Source organism: Mixophyes fleayi, chromosome 8 (assembly GCF_038048845.1).
Source record: "Mixophyes fleayi isolate aMixFle1 chromosome 8, aMixFle1.hap1, whole genome shotgun sequence".
Taxonomy (NCBI): Eukaryota; Metazoa; Chordata; class Amphibia; order Anura; family Limnodynastidae; genus Mixophyes; species Mixophyes fleayi.
The window spans coordinates 96,084,921-96,105,488 of NC_134409.1; the positions used below are offsets into that span (position 1 = coordinate 96,084,921).

Sequence of the window (20,568 nt, forward strand, 5' to 3'; positions counted from 1 at the left end):
TAGAATTCGTCACTGTTTGTTTGGCTTCTGTTGCAGAGCTCAACCTGTGCTGTTTAGATTAACTTCTTTCACCCAGGTTGGTGCTTCCTCGGGAGCATGTTGGGGTGTTTTGGCTGCACTACTGTATTGGGTCACTACTTGATCTTTCCACACCTTTACAGGTTGCAGGGTATTGCATCCTGGATTGCAAGCTTTTGAACCACAGTTTTCTGCATAGTAGCTTCAGCTCACTCACACCCTTTGGGGCAGTGTTCCCGTTGTCGCAGGATCCCACATTTGCAGAAAAGAGGATTATTTTTTTTTTATTCCCGTAAAATCCATTTGAGTCCATTTTTGGAACACTGCGTTCCCTCCCTTTGCTCTGTTTGTTTACATTCTAGGTATTCTGTTATTCTTAGTTAGGCCCTCTCTTCTGGGCTTTGTAATAAAACTAAAGATGGCTCCAGTTAAGCGGGGCATAGTAGGGAATGAGAGATCCTTCACCATTTTGAGATTTAAAGTGCCCTAGCTCCAATTCCATCTTCTATACCCCATTGAATACAGTAGGTGAAGGATGCACTAGACAAACAGTAGTAAAGTATGAGCTGCAATACGGACGGGGTTAACCATTCCCCTTAGTAGAATCGAGATAATAGAATGGCCCAATTGCGCTTAATTACTTGGAACTGTGGTATGGGGCAATCACTTGTGGCAAGTGAGGTGTAGAAATGACCTGGTAGATAGATCTCCAATGTATAGTAAATCGATTGCACAGTGTTAAACAATAGTTACCATAGACATAAACACGCTTATATTATATCCAAGTGAAGAAGAGATCAAACATAAAAATATTATGGAAAACAGACATAACAGACCAATTCATCTGCCAGACCCAATAAAAAATTACAGATACGATGGAATTGAGAATAAATACAATAGGTGCTGGTAATGGATCGTGGATTGATGTATTGGTCCATACAATGATTGTGGTTTCGGGTAAATCAGTGGATCGGGCGGTATGTAGAAAGTGTTCGCTAATATGGTTTAGAGATTGCTAGTTTTCCGTAATCCTCGGTAACATTCATATGTAATTACCTTGTAGTGGATTGTTGTTCGCTCGTACGGTGCCCTTGGGTATAGTGTGTGCTGTCTGTTCACGGTGTTGCCAGTCTACTTCTGCGAGGTGGCGGGTCAGGAGGAAACGCTGAAGTGAGCCGGTCTCCGTCTGGAGATCCCCACGCGTGTGCGCGTCCGGTCTCGTTGTAGGCGGGCACTATGTGCCGGCGTGTAGTCTCGTGGGGTGCTGGTGTAGCGCTAGATACAGTGCATGCGCGGCTCGATGGAATGATAAAGATGCTACATGGTGAAGCACTGTATACTTTAATGCCAGTATATAACAACAGTTTCCCATCAGGGATTTCATAATGTGCAACAGTACTAATGTGATCTATCTTTTAGAATGCACATGCAACCTACAATATGTAGGGAGAACCATCAGAACATTAAAAGTCAGAATCAGCTAGCACATACGCAACATCAAGAAAGGGATACTATTACATAGTGTTCCAGATCATTTCCACAAAGTCCATAACTCCAATCCAGAAGGTTTAAAATTCACGGCCATTCAACAAATCAAAAGAAATTGGAGAGGTGGAGACTTTTTGCAAAAAATCAATAGGGAAGAAGCAGCCTGGATCTACAATCTTAAAACCTGAAACCCCAGAGGTCTAAACATCGATTTTGATTTAAAACCTCTAATGTCATAGATTCACCATCTCACAACTGTTACCATGTAGAACCAATCATGTGATGATATAACTACAGTGCATTCTATCTCCATTCCACTCCCCGACCCCTGTACACACACTCCTGGGGCTCTAGACATCCCCTATGATATCCTTCCCATGCCCATTTGCCACACACAAAGGTCTATGTAAAATTGTATTATAGATAGAGTAACATAGTGAATGCTTATAAATTCCCTGTTTTTTATATTTGTTATCCCACCCTGTCACCCTCCCTGTGATTATGCTACCCACAGTATCTAGGATCACAACACCTGTCCCCATTAGTTGGATCACATCGTGTGTCCACCCCTAGGTTTCCCGATCCAATCAACTTTCAGGAATCCCATCCAATCAGGTATTGCCCTCTCCTTTAAGAGCACACCAAGCACACAAACACTCACTCCTTAAAGTCCAGATCGGACAAAAAGCGTCAGAGAAAATACACTGTCATCTATATCGTTGCAGACGTGCTTAATACAAGCAACTTTACTGTAAGTGTAAATCTTTATATACTGGCATTAAAGAATACAGTGCTTCACCATGTAGCGACTTTATCTCATTCCATCGAGCCGCGCATGCACTATATCTAGCGCTACACCAGCACCCCACGAGACTCTACACGCCGGCACATAGTGCCCGCCTACAACGAGACCGGACGCACACGCGCGGGGATCTCCAGCCACTCACCTCCAGACGGAGACCGGCTCACTTCAGCGTTTCCTCCTGACCCGCCACCTCGCAGAAGTAGACTGGCAACACCGTGAACAGACAGCACACACTATACCCAAGGGCACCGTACGAGCGAACAACAATCCACTACAAGGTAATTACATATGAATGTTACCGAGGATTACGGAAAACTAGCAATCTCTAAACCATATTAGCGAACACTTTCTACATACCGCCCGATCCACTGATTTACCCGAAACCACAATCATTGTACGAACCAATACATCAATCCACGATCCATTACCAGCACCTATTGTATTTATTCTTAATTCCATCGTATCTGTAATTTTTCATTGGGTCTGGCAGATGAATTGGTCTGTTTACTATACCCCATTGTCACAGTGTCCCCAAATGGATTCATGGACATGGATTTTACGGTGAGTAAAAGATCCCCCTTTTTTTTTTTTTTACCCCTAACTACCAGAATGGTTGTTACAAAACAAATACTTTCTTTGTTAAAGTATTGCTTCGTTACAGCTCCTAGTATTCATTATATAAAATAAGTCATCTCGATTACTCCTTTTAAAGAACAATGGTCAACCTTGTGTATTTTTGTAAAACTTTTAATGAGAATATCATTGTTTTTACTTTTTGAATCGTTATCCTTTACATGTAATGTGTTACCATATTACGTAGCTCTGTTCATTGAGGGGAACTTAATACAAATAAAAAATAACATGCAGTAACATGAAAAGTAAGTTAAAGGTGTCCCTTCCTAAATGAGCTTGCAATCTAAGTGATACGGTGCAAAATTCATATATAAGGTAGTGGAATAACACTTGTAGTTGTTGATGGGGAGAGTGTGTGGTTACTCTAAAGCAGAATCTTTGTCTGCCACCACTTGCTTCTCATCTTCAGACATTGTTGCTGCAGCTACTGCTAGGAGGTCATAGAGATAATTAAAGGAGGAACAAAGATGCTAACCGCAATGACAGTTGAACTCTCTTGTTCAGCAGATTATCTGAGATAGTACTACAGTAGATATTCCAAAAATAACCTGACCTTGGTGTAATGGCACCCATCTTTTGCCTCCACAAATTTTTAACACTTTTTTTTTTAATTAGTGAAAAGATGATTATGTGGGAGGTAGGGCACAGAGCTGGTCTAAAGTACAGCCTCCTATAACTTCTGTCAACATTTCACAATTACAATTTTGCACTAGTCTCAAATTATACTGTTGGAAACTAAAGCCGCTACAGTACCCTTGTCCACCAAAAATATATTTTTCAGATGAAATTCTGACCATTGCTGTTCCTTAGATATTCACTTTTTAAGGGTCACTTTTTTTAATTTAATTTAATGCACCTTATTATTTGTGTTGGATGGCTGTCATGGATTCCGTCAACTAAGTACGCTTCTGTAACACTTTCAAGATCCAATATTTAGGACCCCTCTGGTTCTGCCAAATGTAAAAAGGGGAGTTTAGCTGTAAAATAAGTAACCATTTTGGGTAGGTACCTCCTTTATATCTACAGAGCTACATCTTCACTAGACACATGTATATATGGTACAAGTAAATAGTGACACCATCAGGCTCACTTGTTAATAATCCTAAGAACTTAATGCTTATTTCAATATTAAAATAGACCAGTGGATTCCAAACTTTTTCAGCTCATGGCACCTTTAGGGTCTCCATAATTTTTTCATGGTACCCCTATGCCAAAATAATTACCAAGTATTCATCCACCTTGCTTACTACTGGCCCTGGCCGAGGCACCCCTGTGATATCGCCTAGGCACACAGTTTGGGAACCACTGGAATAGACTATAACTCTTTTTTAGAAAATTTCTGGCAACCTGATTGGCAAACGTTTTTAATGCCCGTAAAGCCTTAAATAAAATTAAACTCAAATGTTTCCTTTTTATTGATTCGACATAGAGCTTTCCCAGGCTCTGCTGATGTCAACTAGAATTCTTGCCAAATCTACCTCTAAATTCCGTGCCCTGTATAAAGGCACACTGGCTGCTGCCACCTTCTTTTCTGCGTCAAGTAACATTTCTGAGATTTGATATCCTTCTGTAACGATGGATTATCTAATATGAGAATACACCACGTAGAGTGCAGGTACAGACAATATCAATATTATTTCTTCCTCATTTCATTCTCAGGTGCAAAAACTAGAACGTGCAGCTCTGAGAGACCCAGTGAAATGTGCAGTGTCTTCTAAGTATCAGACAGTGGATAAACTGCAACAATTTTATATTTTCATCCCGTCCAAGTTCAAGGTATTCATTTCTTTTCCATCTTCCTTTTATATTTTTTTTTTAGAATTCATCAGTAAATTCTAATGAACCCATAAAATCTATTGTGTACTGAGGATATTCATTTGTTCTGTTTTCATTGCTGTGTAAACTTTAATTTCCCAAATAACATTGTATAGATTTTGTGAAACATGCAGGAATCAAACATGGGATTTTTCAGAACTGAAGTAGAAGTTGTCAATTCCTGTTGTAAAAGCAAAACTTTAAATGTACAAAAAAAAATGTTTGTTTTGGGGTTTTTTTTTGTTTTTTTTTAAAAAAAAAATGATTAGTAAACCCCAAATTAAGCCATTTGTGCAAGGGTTTGGTGGGATGATTTTAAATGGTAATCTTTATGATAAACTTTTAGTATTCTTTAATAAACAGAATACTTGGTGAATGGATATAAAAGCAATCCAAACTTCTGTATTGGGATCCTATATAAATCAGAAATTGATTGTGGCTGCCTCAAAGTGTGGTCAGAGGAGGATTATGCAAAACATTCACACATTTTGCATGTATGTTAAGCTAGGACTTAACACTACAGAAAGGTTCTCCAGATGTGATATCTTTAACGCTTTTACTAATGACTGAAACTCCCAATTGGCATGCTTCATGTGTACACACTTACAAGATTTACTTTCAAATCTGTGCTCTTCATCTATCATAATTGTCTGCTGAAAAGTTTGTGACTTTGTAAAGTCTATGGAGATCTGCCTACACTGCTGGTTGTGAGTGCATTCACACTTCAGAATTTGCCCAACATCATTCCTAGAGATTTTTAGTCCGGTTATAAATCAAATGAAAAGATGCAATGTGAGAATGGAGAACACGGTGCCGGCTATAGAGACCACACTCTAGGAGCCACGGCGCCTACCAGAACAGCCCTTCAGATGTCAAGCAGGAGCATGGCTTGCTGCATTGCACCCTGGATGTTATATTTGAGAACTCCCCGCAAGTGTGGCGCCATCTCCTTGGTGGGCTTTTACTGAGGATAGACCATTAGAATTCACACTGCTGCTCGCCTTATGCGGTGCCAGAAAACTTTCTATGCTGCCTACACTTCTAGGGGATGTTTTGCCTTGGAGTACTTGACATTCTATTGTTAGTGCAGATAGGAGTTTTAAAGTTCCGGCGAGGTACCAGTTCAACCACCCCTTCTCGGAAGCGGACACAGCGACTTGAGAGATTTCAATAAAAATGGATGCCAGTCTTGCAAAATCCACGACTATCCCTATTCTAAACTCTGATTCCTTAAAGGACAGCCCAAATAGAAAATACAAGGGTTTTTTAAAGTTCATCTTTGTCACAACAGGTTCATGATTTAGACCATTGTATTCCAAACCCAGTTCTCAAGTACCCCTAACAGTGCAGGCTTTCCAGGTCACAATTGAAATAATAATTAGTATCTCCTGTGGATATTCAAAATGTGTCAGTCTGTAATGAATACACCTGTGCTCCAGCAAAGAGATATGGAAAACGAGCACTGTTAGGGATACTTGAAGACTGGGTTTGGGAAACTGTCTTAGACCAATTGTTGTGGCTGTGTAGGTAGTCAAAGCAGTAGAAAAGTGGGCTTAGTAACTCTGTGAGAGCATACAACCAGGGATGCCTAGCTCTTAGTAGTATCATGATTACTTTACATGATGCAGGACTAGGGCTCCATTCAGAACCTCAAATTTGATGGTAGCAGCCAGAAGTTCTATCTGGCTTGCGTCATGAGAGGCAGATGTTGAGTTCAAAAAGACTCTGTCCTCTTTGGTCCAGAACTGGACGGAATGAAAGGCTTCTTTCCCTATGTTATGCTCCTAAAAATATCAGAGATTCTGGTCATTTCTCTGCCAGGGAAAGCGAGAGGAAATTCTGTGAGGGTCAGTACTTCAACTCACATGGGTGTCGCCAAATTGGTATGCAGACTTGGTCAGGCAGATTTTGTGGTTCTAAGACCTCTGAAAAACAGTTCACATAACGGGATCACTTCTCCACCCAGGAAGATACATGGAGGGATCATGTCCCTTGTTGTTTTCTGGACCAGTGGATCAGGTGGTCTTTGGCCCTATGGACCGGAAGCATCATAAAAAGAGGCTACATTTTGGACCCACTCTCAGACTTTCCAGAACGAGCTTTAAGCCAGATGGTCATGATCTAACCCTTTATTGGTAGAGTATTTTAGTCTGTTGCTGAAGACTCATTAGTACCTTCTGTGTTGGCTGAAAAGACAAATTCTCAGCAAGAGGCTCCTTCATTTTGGACTGTACGTTCATTCCCACGGGTGCAAGCTTGCGGGGATTGGGAGAGATAGTGCTGTACTTCTGCCTACATAACCACATGTAGGTACCTGGATTCCTCTGGCTGCGAGGGAGGCAGCCATGATTATGTTCTGGGTGAAAGTATGCCCCAGCAATCTCTGCAGCATTTATCTCTGGGGTGGACAATTGGAAGGCCATCTTCTTGCGTTGGCATGCCATTCATCCCAGATTGATTGGTCCATCCGTAGGTTTTTCATCAGATTGTGGAGATGAGGGGTCTGTCAGAGGTCCGCATGATAGCCTCTCGGCTGAACTACACAGTAGCCCGCGGTGCTGTGCTAGAACAAGGGATTCGAAGGTGTTCCTAGTGGATGCTGTGACTATTCCATGGAAGTACTGACTAATGTGTTTTTTGCTTTTTTTTTTCCGATTCCCATGCTTCCTTGGGTACTAAATAAGGCCAAGTAAGAGGTTGTTTTGGTGAGTTTGGTAGCACCAAACTGACAGAATGTTTCCATACCATGATCTTTTAAGCATGGCGGCAGAATCACTGTGAAAGCTGCCTCTCGGAGAGGATCTTCTAAGTCAGGGCCCATTTTACCACAAAGTCTTGACTTTGTTGGCTTTAACTAGAGATGGTCACTGACCCCCGTGTTTTGGTTTTGGATTCGGTTTTGGATCTGGATTACCGTCGTGTTTTGGTTTTGGTTTTGGTTTTGCAAAACCGCCATTGCGTGTTTTGGTTTTGGTTTTGGTTTTGTTTGGTTTTGTTTTGCTATTTTTTGGGAAAATCCATGTTTTTGGGCCTAAATTAACCCAATTTAGTGCTCCAACTGTTTTAGAGACAAGTAATCTAATTGTTGAGGTAATAAATCATCCAAAAAAACAGTTTAATTCTTCGTTGGTAGGCCTATTCTACACACAAAACAGATTGTCTTCCTCTCCATCTATGCATATTGGCAATGCAGCCATCGTCTTTGAATGTATATTACACCCTACACTTATAGTTAAATATGTAAAGAAATGGAAAAAGCCAGTTTGCTTTCTGTCTCTCAAGGCCCCCCTCCACTTGTATAAAATAGCAAAAAATTCAGCCATTATAGACTGTACAATATTAATTGACATGGAGAAAGCCAGTTTGGTTTCTGTCTCTCTAGGCCCCCCTCCACTTGTATAAAATACTAAAAAATTCAGCCATTATAGACTGTACAATATTAATTGACATGGAGAAAGACAGTTTGGGGTCACTCTGTCTCTCTAGGCCCCCCTCCACTTGTATAAAATACCAAAAAATTCAGCCATTATAGACTGTACAATATTAATTGACATGGAGAAAGCCAGTTTGGTTTCTGTCTCTCTAGCCCCCCCTCCACTTGTATAAAATACTAAAAAATTCAGCCATTATAGACTGTACAATATTAATTGACATGGAGAAAGACAGTTTGGGGTCACTCTGTCTCTCTAGGCCCCCCTCCACTTGTATAAAATACCAAAAAATTCAGCCATTATAGACTGTACAATATTAATTGACATGGAGAAAGCCAGTTTGGTTTCTGTCTCTCTAGGCCCCCCTCCACTTGTATAAAATACTAAAAAATTCAGCCATTATAGACTGTACAATATTAATTGACATGGAGAAAGACAGTTTGGGGTCACTCTGTCTCTCTAGGCCCCCCTCCACTTGTATAAAATACCAAAAAATTCAGCCATTATAGACTGTACAATATTAATTGACATGGAGAAAGCCAGTTTGGTTTCTGTCTCTCTAGGCCCCCCTCCACTTGTATAAAATACTAAAAAATTCAGCCATTATAGACTGTACAATATTATGAAAAATGGACAAAGCCAGTTTAGGGTCACTCTGTCTATGACACCCTACCCTTAAGGATAAATTGCCCTAACAGCAGCCTTTCAAGATGGTATGTGATATGGAAATGCCACAAGTCCCTTTCCTCTTTGGGGGTAGATTGCACCCTACACTTACATAGAAAGTTTTAAAAAGATGTTATCGGCATCATCTTCAGCTTCATCCTCACCCTCATCAGTGTGTACGTCATCATCACAGACTATCAATTCATCGCCGCTTGAATCCGCCATTAGAGAACAGTCAGTGCTTGGATGTCTTGGATGGTGAAGGCCTTCCTCGTGGAAGATGTAGTTCATTTTTATAAACATCATTTTCTCCACATTTTTGGGAAGTAACCTTCTACGGCGATCACTGACTAAGTTCCCTGCTGTGCTGAACACTCGTTCAGAGTACACACTGGAGGGTGGGCAGCTTAGGTATTGCAAAGCAAGTTTGTACATGGGTTTCCAAATGGCTTGCTTTTCTTCCCAGTAAGGAAAGGGACTGTCTGACATTTCCATATCAACTACCTCTTGAAAGTAATCCTCCACCATCCTTTGCATGTTTATACTCATATTGGATGGACTTATGGGCAAAGTGACACTTTTTTTTGAAAAATCCTTCAAACCAGCCCAGATGTTAAATTGTTCTCGTCTGCCCCCTGTGTCTTCCCTGCTTCTTTTTTGGAAATTTAATTTTTTACGAGCAACAGCTTGAGAAAGTGAAGGAGGACACGTCGTCAAGCCGAGGCCCAGTTCAGCGGCCAACTTGCTGAGCAATAGCTCCTTGCAAAAGTTCACATCTCGCTCATTTACAAGTAAAGACTCAATGTAGGTTTTAAACCTTGGATCAAGCACAGTGGCCAAAACGTACTGATCCGAGTTCAAGATCTTAATAACTCGAGGATCATTGTGAAGCGAATTAAGTACTTGATCGACAAGGCCAACATACTTTGCTGAATTGCTTGCTTTCAGCTCCTCCTTCATTTTCTCAAGCTGCTTTTCCAATAGTCTAATTAAAGGAATGACTTGGCTCAAACTAGCAGAGTCTGCACTGACCTCACATGTCACAACTTCAAATGGTTTCAGCACCTTGCACAGCACTGAAAGGATTCCCCACTGTGCAAGAGTGAAATACATCCCCCCTCCTTTCCCAATGTCATGACTTGTGCAATATGCTTGGATGGCTTTGCGCTGTTCCTCCATCCTCTGAAGCATGTACAGGGTGGAATTCCACCGAGTTACCACCTCTTGCTTAAGTTGGTGGCAGGGCAAGTTAAACTGCTCTTGGAGCTGCTGTAATCTCCTACATGCTGTGGCTGAATGCCTGAAATGGCCTGAAATTTTACGGGCCACCGAAAGCATCTCCTGCACCTCACGGTTATTTCGTAGGAAGCTCTGCACCACCAAGTTGATGGTGTGAGCAAAACAGGGAATATGTTGGAAATCACCCAGCTGTAATGCTCGCACTATATTGTTGGCGTTATCTGAAATGACATACCCTGGGGAGAGTCCGAGTGGTATAAGCCATGCATCAATCACATCTCTCAGTTTGCGTAACAAATTGTCAGCCGTATGCCTGTTAGTGAAGCCGGTGATACAAAGAGTGGCCTGCCTGTGACAAATGTTACGTAGTGGTGTACATGCTGCTGCTGTTCCTGCTGGTGAAGGTGAATGACCAACCCAGTGGGCTGTCACAGTCATATAGTCTTTGGTTTGGCCACTTCCACTTGTCCACATATCTGTGGTTAAGTGAACAGTGGGCAGAATGGCATTTTTCAGCGCAATCTCTACATTTTTACACACTTTTTGGTATAGTTGTGGAATAGCTTTACGGGAGAAATGGTGTCGCGATGGAATTCTGTAACGCGGACACAAAACCTCAATTAACTGTGAAAAACCAGCTGCGTTTATTGTGGAGATTGGACGCAGATCTAACACTAACATTGCAGCCATGGCGTCTGTGATTCGCTTGGCGACTGGGTGACTGCTGTCATATTTGCTTCCCCTCGCAAATGATTGTTTCACAGTTAATTGCTGAAATGTAGGACTGCTCATTTTATTCACCTGCCTCTGGGATGACGATTCACCCCCAGCAGCAGCAACAGCAGCAGCAGGACTAACGCTTTCTTCAGAGGAATCAATAATAGTGCCGGAGTCATCCAGCCTTAAGTGGGATGCCGGGCTAACTCCGAGCGCTACTGAGGATATTGATGAGGATGGTGTGGTGGGTGTATTTTGTAGCCGTCGGTATGTCGGTGAGCGGAGGGTCTTAGCTGATGAGGGAGTGCTTGTATTCTTTTGGGAAGAACTTTCAGCTTTTCCCAACACTTTGCCATGAACTCTCGTTAAATGGCGTAACATAGACGAGGTTCCAAGATGGTTAAGGTCCCTCCCTCGACTGACTGTGGCTTCACATACACTACAAATGGCTATACAATTGTTGTCTGGATTTGGGTAGAAATAATTCCACACATAAGAAGTGGATTTTTTTGTTTTATGCCCAGGCATGACAATGGCCTTTTTCTTGTCACGTGCCAGAACTGCTGCCACTGGTGCAGGACTTACACAAACAACCTCATCCTCATCAACATCCTCATTAGCGCCCTCGTCGCCTACACAAATCTCCCCCTCATCCTCTTCTAATTCCAAAGTGGCATCCTCAATTTGGGTATCACCGGCTACACTCGGGCTATTAAGGCACACATCAGCAGAATGCTCACGATTAGACATCCCACTGTTGGATGGACTCTCCACAGGGATTGTTGTCATTTGTGAATCAGAGCAAATATTCTCCTGTAATGCCTCACTGGTATCTTGCAGCTCAGCTTTGACGCGTAACAGTAGTTGTGCACCAATTGTAGCCTGGGTAACTTTTTGGGATCTGCCACTAATAGCCAAAGGTGAAGGCCTCATTCTCTCTTTGCCACTGCGTGTGTAGAATGGCATGCTTGCAATTTTTTTTTTATCGTCACTTAACTTTTGCTCAGTTACACTTCTTTTTCGCTTCAATACAGTAAATTTTTTTTTGGTTTTTGTTTTTTGCACTAATTTGAAAACACTCTGTTGTTTGACATCGCCTTGGCCAGATGACGTACTGGGAACACTAACATCAGGACTGGTGACAGAACCTGGTTGCTCATTTAGATCATATGTGGACTGCTTTGAATCCATTCTGAGCGCAAACCACTGAGGAGTGCTAAAAATTATTGAGTAGATACTGCTGACAGATATGACTTTTGACAGCCAGAAATATTAATGCACAATTAGGGAGGACACCCCAAAAACACTGAGGAGTGCTACAAATTATTGAGTAGATACTGCTGACAGATATGACTTTTGACAGCCAGAAATATTAATGCACAATTAGGGAGGACACCCCAAAAACACTGAGGAGTGCTACAAATTATTGAGTAGATACTGCTGACAGATATGACTTTTGACAGCCAGAAATATTAATGCACAATTAGGGAGGACACCCCAAAAACACTGAGGAGTGCTAAAAATTATTGAGTAGATACTGCTGACAGATATGACTTTTGACAGCCAGAAATATTAATGCACAATTAGGGAGGACACCCCAAAAACACTGAGGAGTGCTACAAATTATTGAGTAGATACTGCTGACAGATATGACTTTTGACAGCCAGAAATATTAATGCACAATTAGGGAGGACACCCCAAAAACACTGAGGAGTGCTAAAAATTATTGAGTAGATACTGCTGACAGATATGACTTTTGACAGCCAGAAATATTAATGCACAATTAGGGAGGACACCCCAAAAACACTGAGGAGTGCTAAAAATTATTGAGTAGATACTGCTGACAGATATGACTTTTGACAGCCAGAAATATTAATGCACAATTAGGGAGGACACCCCAAAAACACTGAGGTGTGCTACAAATTATTTAGTAGATAATGCTGACAGATATGACTTTTGACAGCCAGAAATATTAATGCACAATTATGGGGGACACCCCAAAAGCGCTGGGGAGTGCCAAATATGAAGAAAAAATAATAAACCTCTATCCTCCTCTCTGCACTAGCGATTTTGGTTAGAGCAATTGCAAGAACAATATGGTATTCTCTGTCCCTGCTCTAATTAGCCTATGACTACACCCTGCTCTCTCCCTCTGTCAAATGGCGATGGATTGCTGTGGAGGCGTGTATTTATAAAGTTGAAGTATCGCGAGAACCGAGTCCCGAGATCCGACGACGTCACAATGACGTTCGGCCTCGATTTGGATTCGGAATGGGCGGGAGAGTACCGAGCTGCTCAGCTCGGTACTCGGATACCCAAAGTTCGGGTGGGTTCGGTTCTCGGAGAACCGGACCCGCCCATCTCTAGCTTTAACAGCATGGCTGTTGAGGCCCTGATTCTTTAAGCTAAGGAGTTATCTGAGAAACTTCTGTCAGGAAACCGGCTGTCTCTTGGATTTAACACCCTGTGCAAAAACCTATATAGGGTAAGAGGAGAAGAAAGTTCACAATTCATCTTGTACATTTTTTCAGTATAGACTAGACAGCGGGATGTGATTTGTTGCTCTTAATGCCAAACTGTCAGCCCTATCTTTTTCCTTGAGAAAACTGGCCACTATTCTTGAGGTTCAAAATTTTCTTCAGGGGTTTCTAAATGGTTGCCCTGATAGACAAGATATGCTAACATGCCATTCTCAACCTTAATGTTTTATTACACACAAAGCCTTCATTCATGCCCAGGGTGATGTCTAAATTTTATCTGACCCAGGATATTGTGATCCTTGCTCTGGGCCAGGACCTAGAGTACTGAAGTGAAGAACCTCTCCAATTACTGGATATGGTAGTCTTGAGGATTTTGTGTAGAACAGATAGATTCCTTGTTCTTTATGACACGCTTAAGAGAGGAAGGCAAGGCAGCAAAACAGATATTGTCAGATGACTTAAAGCTGCAATCCATCAGACTTTTATATTTGATGGAAGATCATTTCTTGATCTTATAGCCCACCCTACTATATTGGTGAGCGCTTCCTGGGCAACACTGTATCGAGCCTCTGTTGAATAGTTGTCTGGTAGTAACCTGGTCCTCCGTCCACACCTTTACCAATTTCTATAGGATCAATGTCTTTGTTCCCAAAACGCCAGCTTTTATTAAAAAGTGTTGCGCACAGCTGACTGTGTACTGTCCCCTATGGGCAGCTTTGGAATGTACCCATAGTGAAGCAGGGTCCCCAAAATATGATGAGTAAGAAAAAAGAATTATTTGCACACTCCCTAAAATCTATTTTGTTGGGGCTCCCACTCATTTTGTTTTTTATTTGTTTCTTTTGTTTTACGGTTAAGTAGTGTTCATTGCATGATTTGTTTTGTTTCAGCCCTATCTTGGGGGCTTTATTTATAAAAAAAGGTCCTTCGCTGGTCATAGAGGGTTGAGTGAATGCAGACTACTTTTAGTGTAGTATTGGTGCCTTACTCCAAGCACAGCGCCTACTGTACGTGATGCAGTGTTCCCGATATGGATGCATGGAAAGGGATTTTACAACAAGTACAAAAATCCTCATTTTCCCTGTGCCCCTCACTCCATTGAGAATGCACATATTGCAGAACCAGGTCTAGATAAACTTGTTATGGTGGTATGAAGTGCACCTTGGGTTGGGAGGGGTGCTGTTGCAAATACACCCTTTAGTAAATTTACCCCATCTAATCTTCAGTATCTGGAGCCAGGGCAGGAGGTGTGTGTTTTTTTTTTTTAACCAATAAATAAAAATAAAATGTAAATAAAAAAAATAGATTTTATAGTTTCCTGTGATATTTGAAAGTAAAAACATATAATCTGTTATAAATCCGTAATAAGTCTTACAAAAACTCTTATTTTTCCAAAATTAGCCTTACCTGATGACACGTATTAACAGACATCAATTGTAACCTTAATGGGTGCTTTAAATTTACATGCTACTATGTATATTTCTGCACCTGTATATGGTAGAAAAATAATCGTATAGATCCATTTATTTCACAAAGTTTTCCTTACACTTGAATGTTTTCCTAACCCTAATATTTGTTTTTGTTTGCGCTTTTTTTTCCAGGACAGTTATCTTGTGTATATTTTGAATGAACTGGCAGGGAACTCCTTCATGATCTTCTGCAGTACTTGTAACAATACACACCGTGTGGCCCTGCTACTGCGCAGTCTGGGTTTCACAGCAATTCCTCTTCATGGCCAAATGAGTCAGGTAAAATTTTGTTATGGAATAGATTTATTTATTATTTTTTTTTCGTTTCTTATGGTACATAAAATTTTTTTTCCTTAAATGTATTTTGTGGACCTTTAATTTACCTCCATAATGCCAGAAGTGATCTGGCCTGGCAGTTTTGCCTCGCATCCTGCTTGGCTGCCTATGTGTGTGGTCTACTTGATTGTTTTTATTTTCTAATTTGCTATTATTTATCATATCTATTGTAGGTCTACCTGTACTATTGTACTCTTGCATCTATTGTCTATTTGTATATAAATGTATTGTTTCTAGACTTTTGTAATGCAGCTCCACTTGTTAAATGAACTTTCTCAATGGTATTTTAATTTTTGTTACTGGATTATCATTTTTATCGTGTTTTTAAATTTTTTAGAGGGGCCCTTGTACAAAAGAAAAAGTGTGTGTGTATGTATTGTGATCCTTTTTCCCCATGTAGCAATCGTTCCAGCGTTTCATGCTTTACAGCCAGATGAAGCCGCTAACTTGCACTCCAAAAGTTCCTTTACAGACTCTTGCTGTGTTCACCTCCTGCTGGACCACGACAAGCTGTTGTTTTAAAACCGCAATTTCTTGGTCTTTCTTTGCTGCTATCTATTTAAGAGCCCTTTCTTCATAGAATTCTTGCAACACATGTAAGTCTTCAAAGGTTCAAAAAACACTTTCCTGGTCTCTCTGCTGCAATCTCTCTGCAGTCTTCCTAAGAGCATCCACTGCTTTTCCTCTCCATTTAAGTTTTGCAACGGATGCAACTCATTTCTCAAGGTCTCTGCTTCTTGGCTCGTTTAATAATACTGTTGCTTTAAATTCCCCACTTGTTTTCTTCTCTAAAAGTTTTCTCCAAGCAATCATACTCTTCCATGAACACATAATCTGATGCAGGTAACATCAGGTTTGTGCAGAGAGCATAAGATTTTACAACTTCATCTCCGCTCTGCAAACGCCAGTGCAGGTTTTCCAAATTTTCCTGCTGGGACTGCATTTCAGATGAACCTGCTTGCAAACTTTATTTCTCAGTCATCCAATATGGAGGGACACTGCTACCATGGGGTTGTATGAGGGGCACTCAGTTAGTACTTAGTTAACTAACTGCTGCTGACTCATCCCCTCTGGAACCCCTGCTAGACTTTAATTTAAGTGCCCAAAGATTTGGGTTGTTGTTTTTGTGGTATTAGATAATTTAGTTCTTTTTGTTTTTTAGTTTTTATATGGTCAGTGTAGATGGATACAGGTGCTGCGGGCTACCTGTTATCTGTTAGGTCAGCAGTCAGGACTTTTTGTCCTGAGCTGCACATACAGACAAGCTTGGGGCTTGTTACTAGGGTGACAGCAGCCGCTCACTGAGGTGCTGTCAGCAGTGCTACACCGGGACCGGCGCTGCCGACAGGCAAAGACCGCGCGATCAGGAGGAAGCTGGACATGTTGGGAGATACCATGCTCCCCGCTAAGGCAGAGGGGAAATCTGGATCTCCAGTCGGGGACCAGTCTACGGCAGTGCCTGACTAGTTCAGACTGCAGAAACGCTGGGCATGTTTCTATATGTTGCTGGACCGCTAGCGGAGGACACGGAAGGTGTGTACCACGCTGCGGTCGGCTCTTGGTGAGAATCTGGGAGGAGGGGCCGGTGGAGGCCTCTCCCCTGCCAGTTGGTATATCCCAAGAGCACGAAAGTTTCCCGCGATTGCAGAAGAGGTTGGATGTTCCTCAAGTGGCTTTGTGAGGAGAAAGAAGTGTGCTGTCAGTGACTCCTTCCCTCCTTACCGTGGGACCCAGCTAAGTCTATTTCTTATTTAGTGTATTTTCCCCATCAGGGGAGTTAAATTGAAGGCTACATATCTTTAGAGGGCTAGTCTGCCCTGGTAGTGTTTTTAAATTTACTCTTAAAAAAAAAAAAAAAAAGAGTTTTACTCTCTACTTTAAAACAAATGCATAATGATACTTAATTTATTGCTGGCCGTGATTTTTTTTTTTTTTTACGATCTTTTTTTTTAGGCCCGTGATTTTTTGAGGTTGAGATCCTAGCAAAACCCCGTTTCTGTTTCTGCTCAATGTGTGTGTGGTGTGTGACTGCTGCTAGTTTTTGGTGTATTCCTTTTTCTGATGAATATAGTGTCAGATAAGGGTAAATCTGCCGGTGTCAAAATTTATGTCTGTTCAAAGTGTTCTGCTAAACATCCGGTGGGACAGACGTACCGGGATGAGCTCTGTGTGCTGTGGGTAGCCAGGGTCCGGGACGAGTGGGCGCAGGGTCGTCCCCGCTGTCTGCAGGGGAGCCAGCTTGGGCGTCTTCACTGGCCCAATCTGTCTCTCTGCTCGCACAGCTCAATGCTCGACAGAGGCACAGGCATCCCCTGTACTCTACACCGCGGGTTTCGTTCCCTTTAATTCAACAGAAGGGTAACTAACCCAGCTTTGGCGGTTAACACAGGAGCATCTTCGCAGGGGTTTTCCTCATCCCCTCAGACTTCCCAGGGAGAGCCGGCTTGGTCTTCTTCCTTGGAGAGAAGATTAGACCGTTTAAATCGCTTTCTGGATTCCCCTGGGCTGCTTCCTCCTAGGGCCAAACGGGCTACTTTATCCCATGCTCTGTTTTCGGCTTCCGATTCAGATGGGTACTCCGAGGAAGAAGGGCAGCTAGTAGAGGATTCTGACTCCAGTGGGTGGAGTCAGTTACTGGGAGGCCAGTGCCAGAAACCAAGGGGTATAGGACCTGGTGTTAGCGGTACGCCAGGCTTTGGACTTTTCGGGATCAGAGGAGCAGTTCAGTTCAGGGTCCTTTTTTAAATGAAAAAAGCCAGACTCTGTGTTTTTCTTCCTTTTCAGAACTGTCTGAGATTGCAGAGTCTGCATGGAAAGCCCTGGACCAGAGATTTTCCTTCCCTTGCAAGTTTCTTCACCTTTTGTCCACTGCAGGACCAAGATGCTTCACGCTGGGAGCAGATTCTCAAGGTGGATATGCCAGTAGCTAGGTTAGCCCATCATACCACCTTGCAGGTGCCTAGCTCGGCGGTCTTACAAGACCCCACAGATAGGAAGACTGAGAGTTTCCTTAAAAACATGTTTTCGGCAGAGGGCGCTTAATTCCAGCCCATGTTCTCATCTGCATGGGTAGCCAGAGCCAATTGAAACCTGGCCTGACCAATTGGCAGCAGGTTTACAGGATTCTGATCTCCTTCCTTTAGATCTCCATTTGAAAGAAGCCTCAGGCTATCTTTACAAAGTGGCCCAGAATGCGGTTTCAGTGGCTTCTTCTATTTCGGCCACGGCTGTGGCGGCTAGAAGGGCCCTTTGGCTGCTCTCTTGGGATGCGTACCCAGAATCAGAGGTTGCTGGAGGCCTTACCTTACTCTGGGTCGGTCTTATTTGGGCCAGAACTGGACACTGATTTCCCAGTCCACTGGTGGAAAGAGTAATTTTTTTGCCGGTAAATGCTCTTAGGGCCAGACCACCTAGGTTCAGTTCCTTTTGGCAGTCCTTTCGGGGTCACATCTCTGACAGGGGTCAGGTGTCCGTGAGAGGTGGACCTTTTTCGTCCCGAGGACAGTCTCGCAGGGAAAAAGTCGAAAGTCGAAAAAGTCCTGAGCTTACAGGACGAAACGCGTCAGCTATATCTAATACTTTTGTCCGGATACATTGGTGTCATATATGGAGAAGGAGTCATAATAATATTACTGTGACCTTAGCTCCTCCGTTTTTCGTCAAGTGAATGGAATGATCTCTATCTCGCAATTGTTTCCGAGGGACGCCTGAGTGGGAACACCTATAGTGGAAACGACTACTGACGGCTGCAGCACTTGCGGGACGATTGGGTTCACTGCCGAGATCAATATACGTTTATTATCCCTCCGGAGGGTCCAGAAAGTGGTAAGACACTGGTTTATTTCAATTTCAACTGGGCTTTAAGCCATTCCTAAGGAGAGGACTTATCAGAGACATCATCTGAATCCGTGAAGAAGGTGGTAAGAACTTTTTTAAGATATTACATATACCATCTTTATCAGTTCTTATACGTGACCTTTGGAATTTGAACTCTCCTTTACTTATGAGGATTTTTTAATGCACTATTGCTTACCACGAAGCTACACTATATATGTGGAGGACCTTACCTATTTATTTTTATGTTTTTATTTTTATATGGAGCTCTATTATTAATGCATGCCTTTTATACATTTTTTTTCTACTGGAACCGGGACTTAAAATAGATGTACATACATTTTTTCCATCTAGTGCAATCTATGCAAGCAGTATTTTTTTCTTGTGCCCGGGCATTTTTCTCCCCCCTCCCTCCCTCCTTTCCTCCAATGATAGAACATACATGTTCTTGTCTATTAGGATAATACTGTCTGGCTATTTGTTTAATATTTTTATATATTCATGTGATGTAACCTTAATAAATACTACATGTGTTCTCTACTATATTAGGCTATTCCTATTATATTGCATGATACTGCATTTGAAAATAACATACATTCAGTGTGAAGAGAATAAGAAACACAGGTCTTCCCAGCGCTTGACATTTTTTGTATATATTGCTCGCAGGGGAAGGGGCTCTTTTCCCAGTAGATGCTCCTCTTCCAAGACCCCGGACAAGGCCCCAGCATGATGGGAACATCCCTCTCCTCACCACTGCAGGGGTGGGGGGCCGTCTGCAACTCTTCAGACACCAGTGGGCGGTGTCTTCACAAGACAGCTGGATTATGGGGAGGATCCAGAGGATACCTGATGGACCTTTTTGGGTCCGTCTCCCAAACGGTTCTTCTCAACTCCTCTTTGCGACCCTCTGAAGAGTGACTCAGGCAGTCGATTCTCTTCTTTCAGCAGGAGTTGTTTGCTAAGTGCTGTTTTCCCAGAAGGGTCTGGGATTTTATTCAAATCTATTCATGGTACCAAAGCAGGATGGGTCATTTCGGCCAACCCTACAACTCAAGGGTCTCAATCAGCATTTGCGAGCGGACAAGTTCTGAATGAAATCTGTCCGCTCCATCATCAATGGACTGGAACCCTTGGAATTTTTAGCGTTTATAGACATCAAATTCGCCTATCTCCATGTTCCCATCTGGAAGGGACATCAGTCTCTGCTTTGGTTCATAATAGGGAGAGACCATTTTCAGTTCAGTGCACTTCCTTTTGGTTTGTCAACAGAGCCACGTGTGTTCACAAAGATCATGGCTGTCCGCCTGCAGGCCATGGGTGTGAACATAATTCCTTATTTGGACGATCTCCTTATCAAAGCTCCTATGAAGAGCATCCTAAATCAATGTCTTTTGCCTACCCTTCGGATTCTGCAATCAGGACATCTGTGCAGAACCTTCTCCGGTCTCCTCGACCCTCCATGTTGATGGGCATGAAGCTCCTGGGTCTGATGATCGCCTTTTTCGAGACCCTTCCTTACGGCCGGTATTGTTCATGGATTTTTCAGTGGGACCTCTTATGCCACTGGTCGGCATCTCCCTTCCAATGCATAGTAGCATAACTCAGGTTTTTATATTTGAGACTCCTCCCACAGCCTT

The 20,568-nt window shown here is 42.4% G+C and overlaps 1 protein-coding gene across 1 annotated transcript in view; it reads left to right on the forward strand.

The window, feature by feature from the left end:
• The window catches only part of DDX47 (DEAD-box helicase 47), a 42,488-nt gene that overhangs the window by 10,154 nt on the left and 11,766 nt on the right, over window positions 1-20,568 (forward strand). Inside the window, exons 7-8 of the mRNA XM_075182908.1 lie at window positions 4,604-4,720; window positions 14,894-15,040. Of these exons, the coding sequence (XP_075039009.1) occupies window positions 4,604-4,720; window positions 14,894-15,040 (264 nt within the window). The remainder of the gene's footprint in view (window positions 1-4,603; window positions 4,721-14,893; window positions 15,041-20,568) is intronic.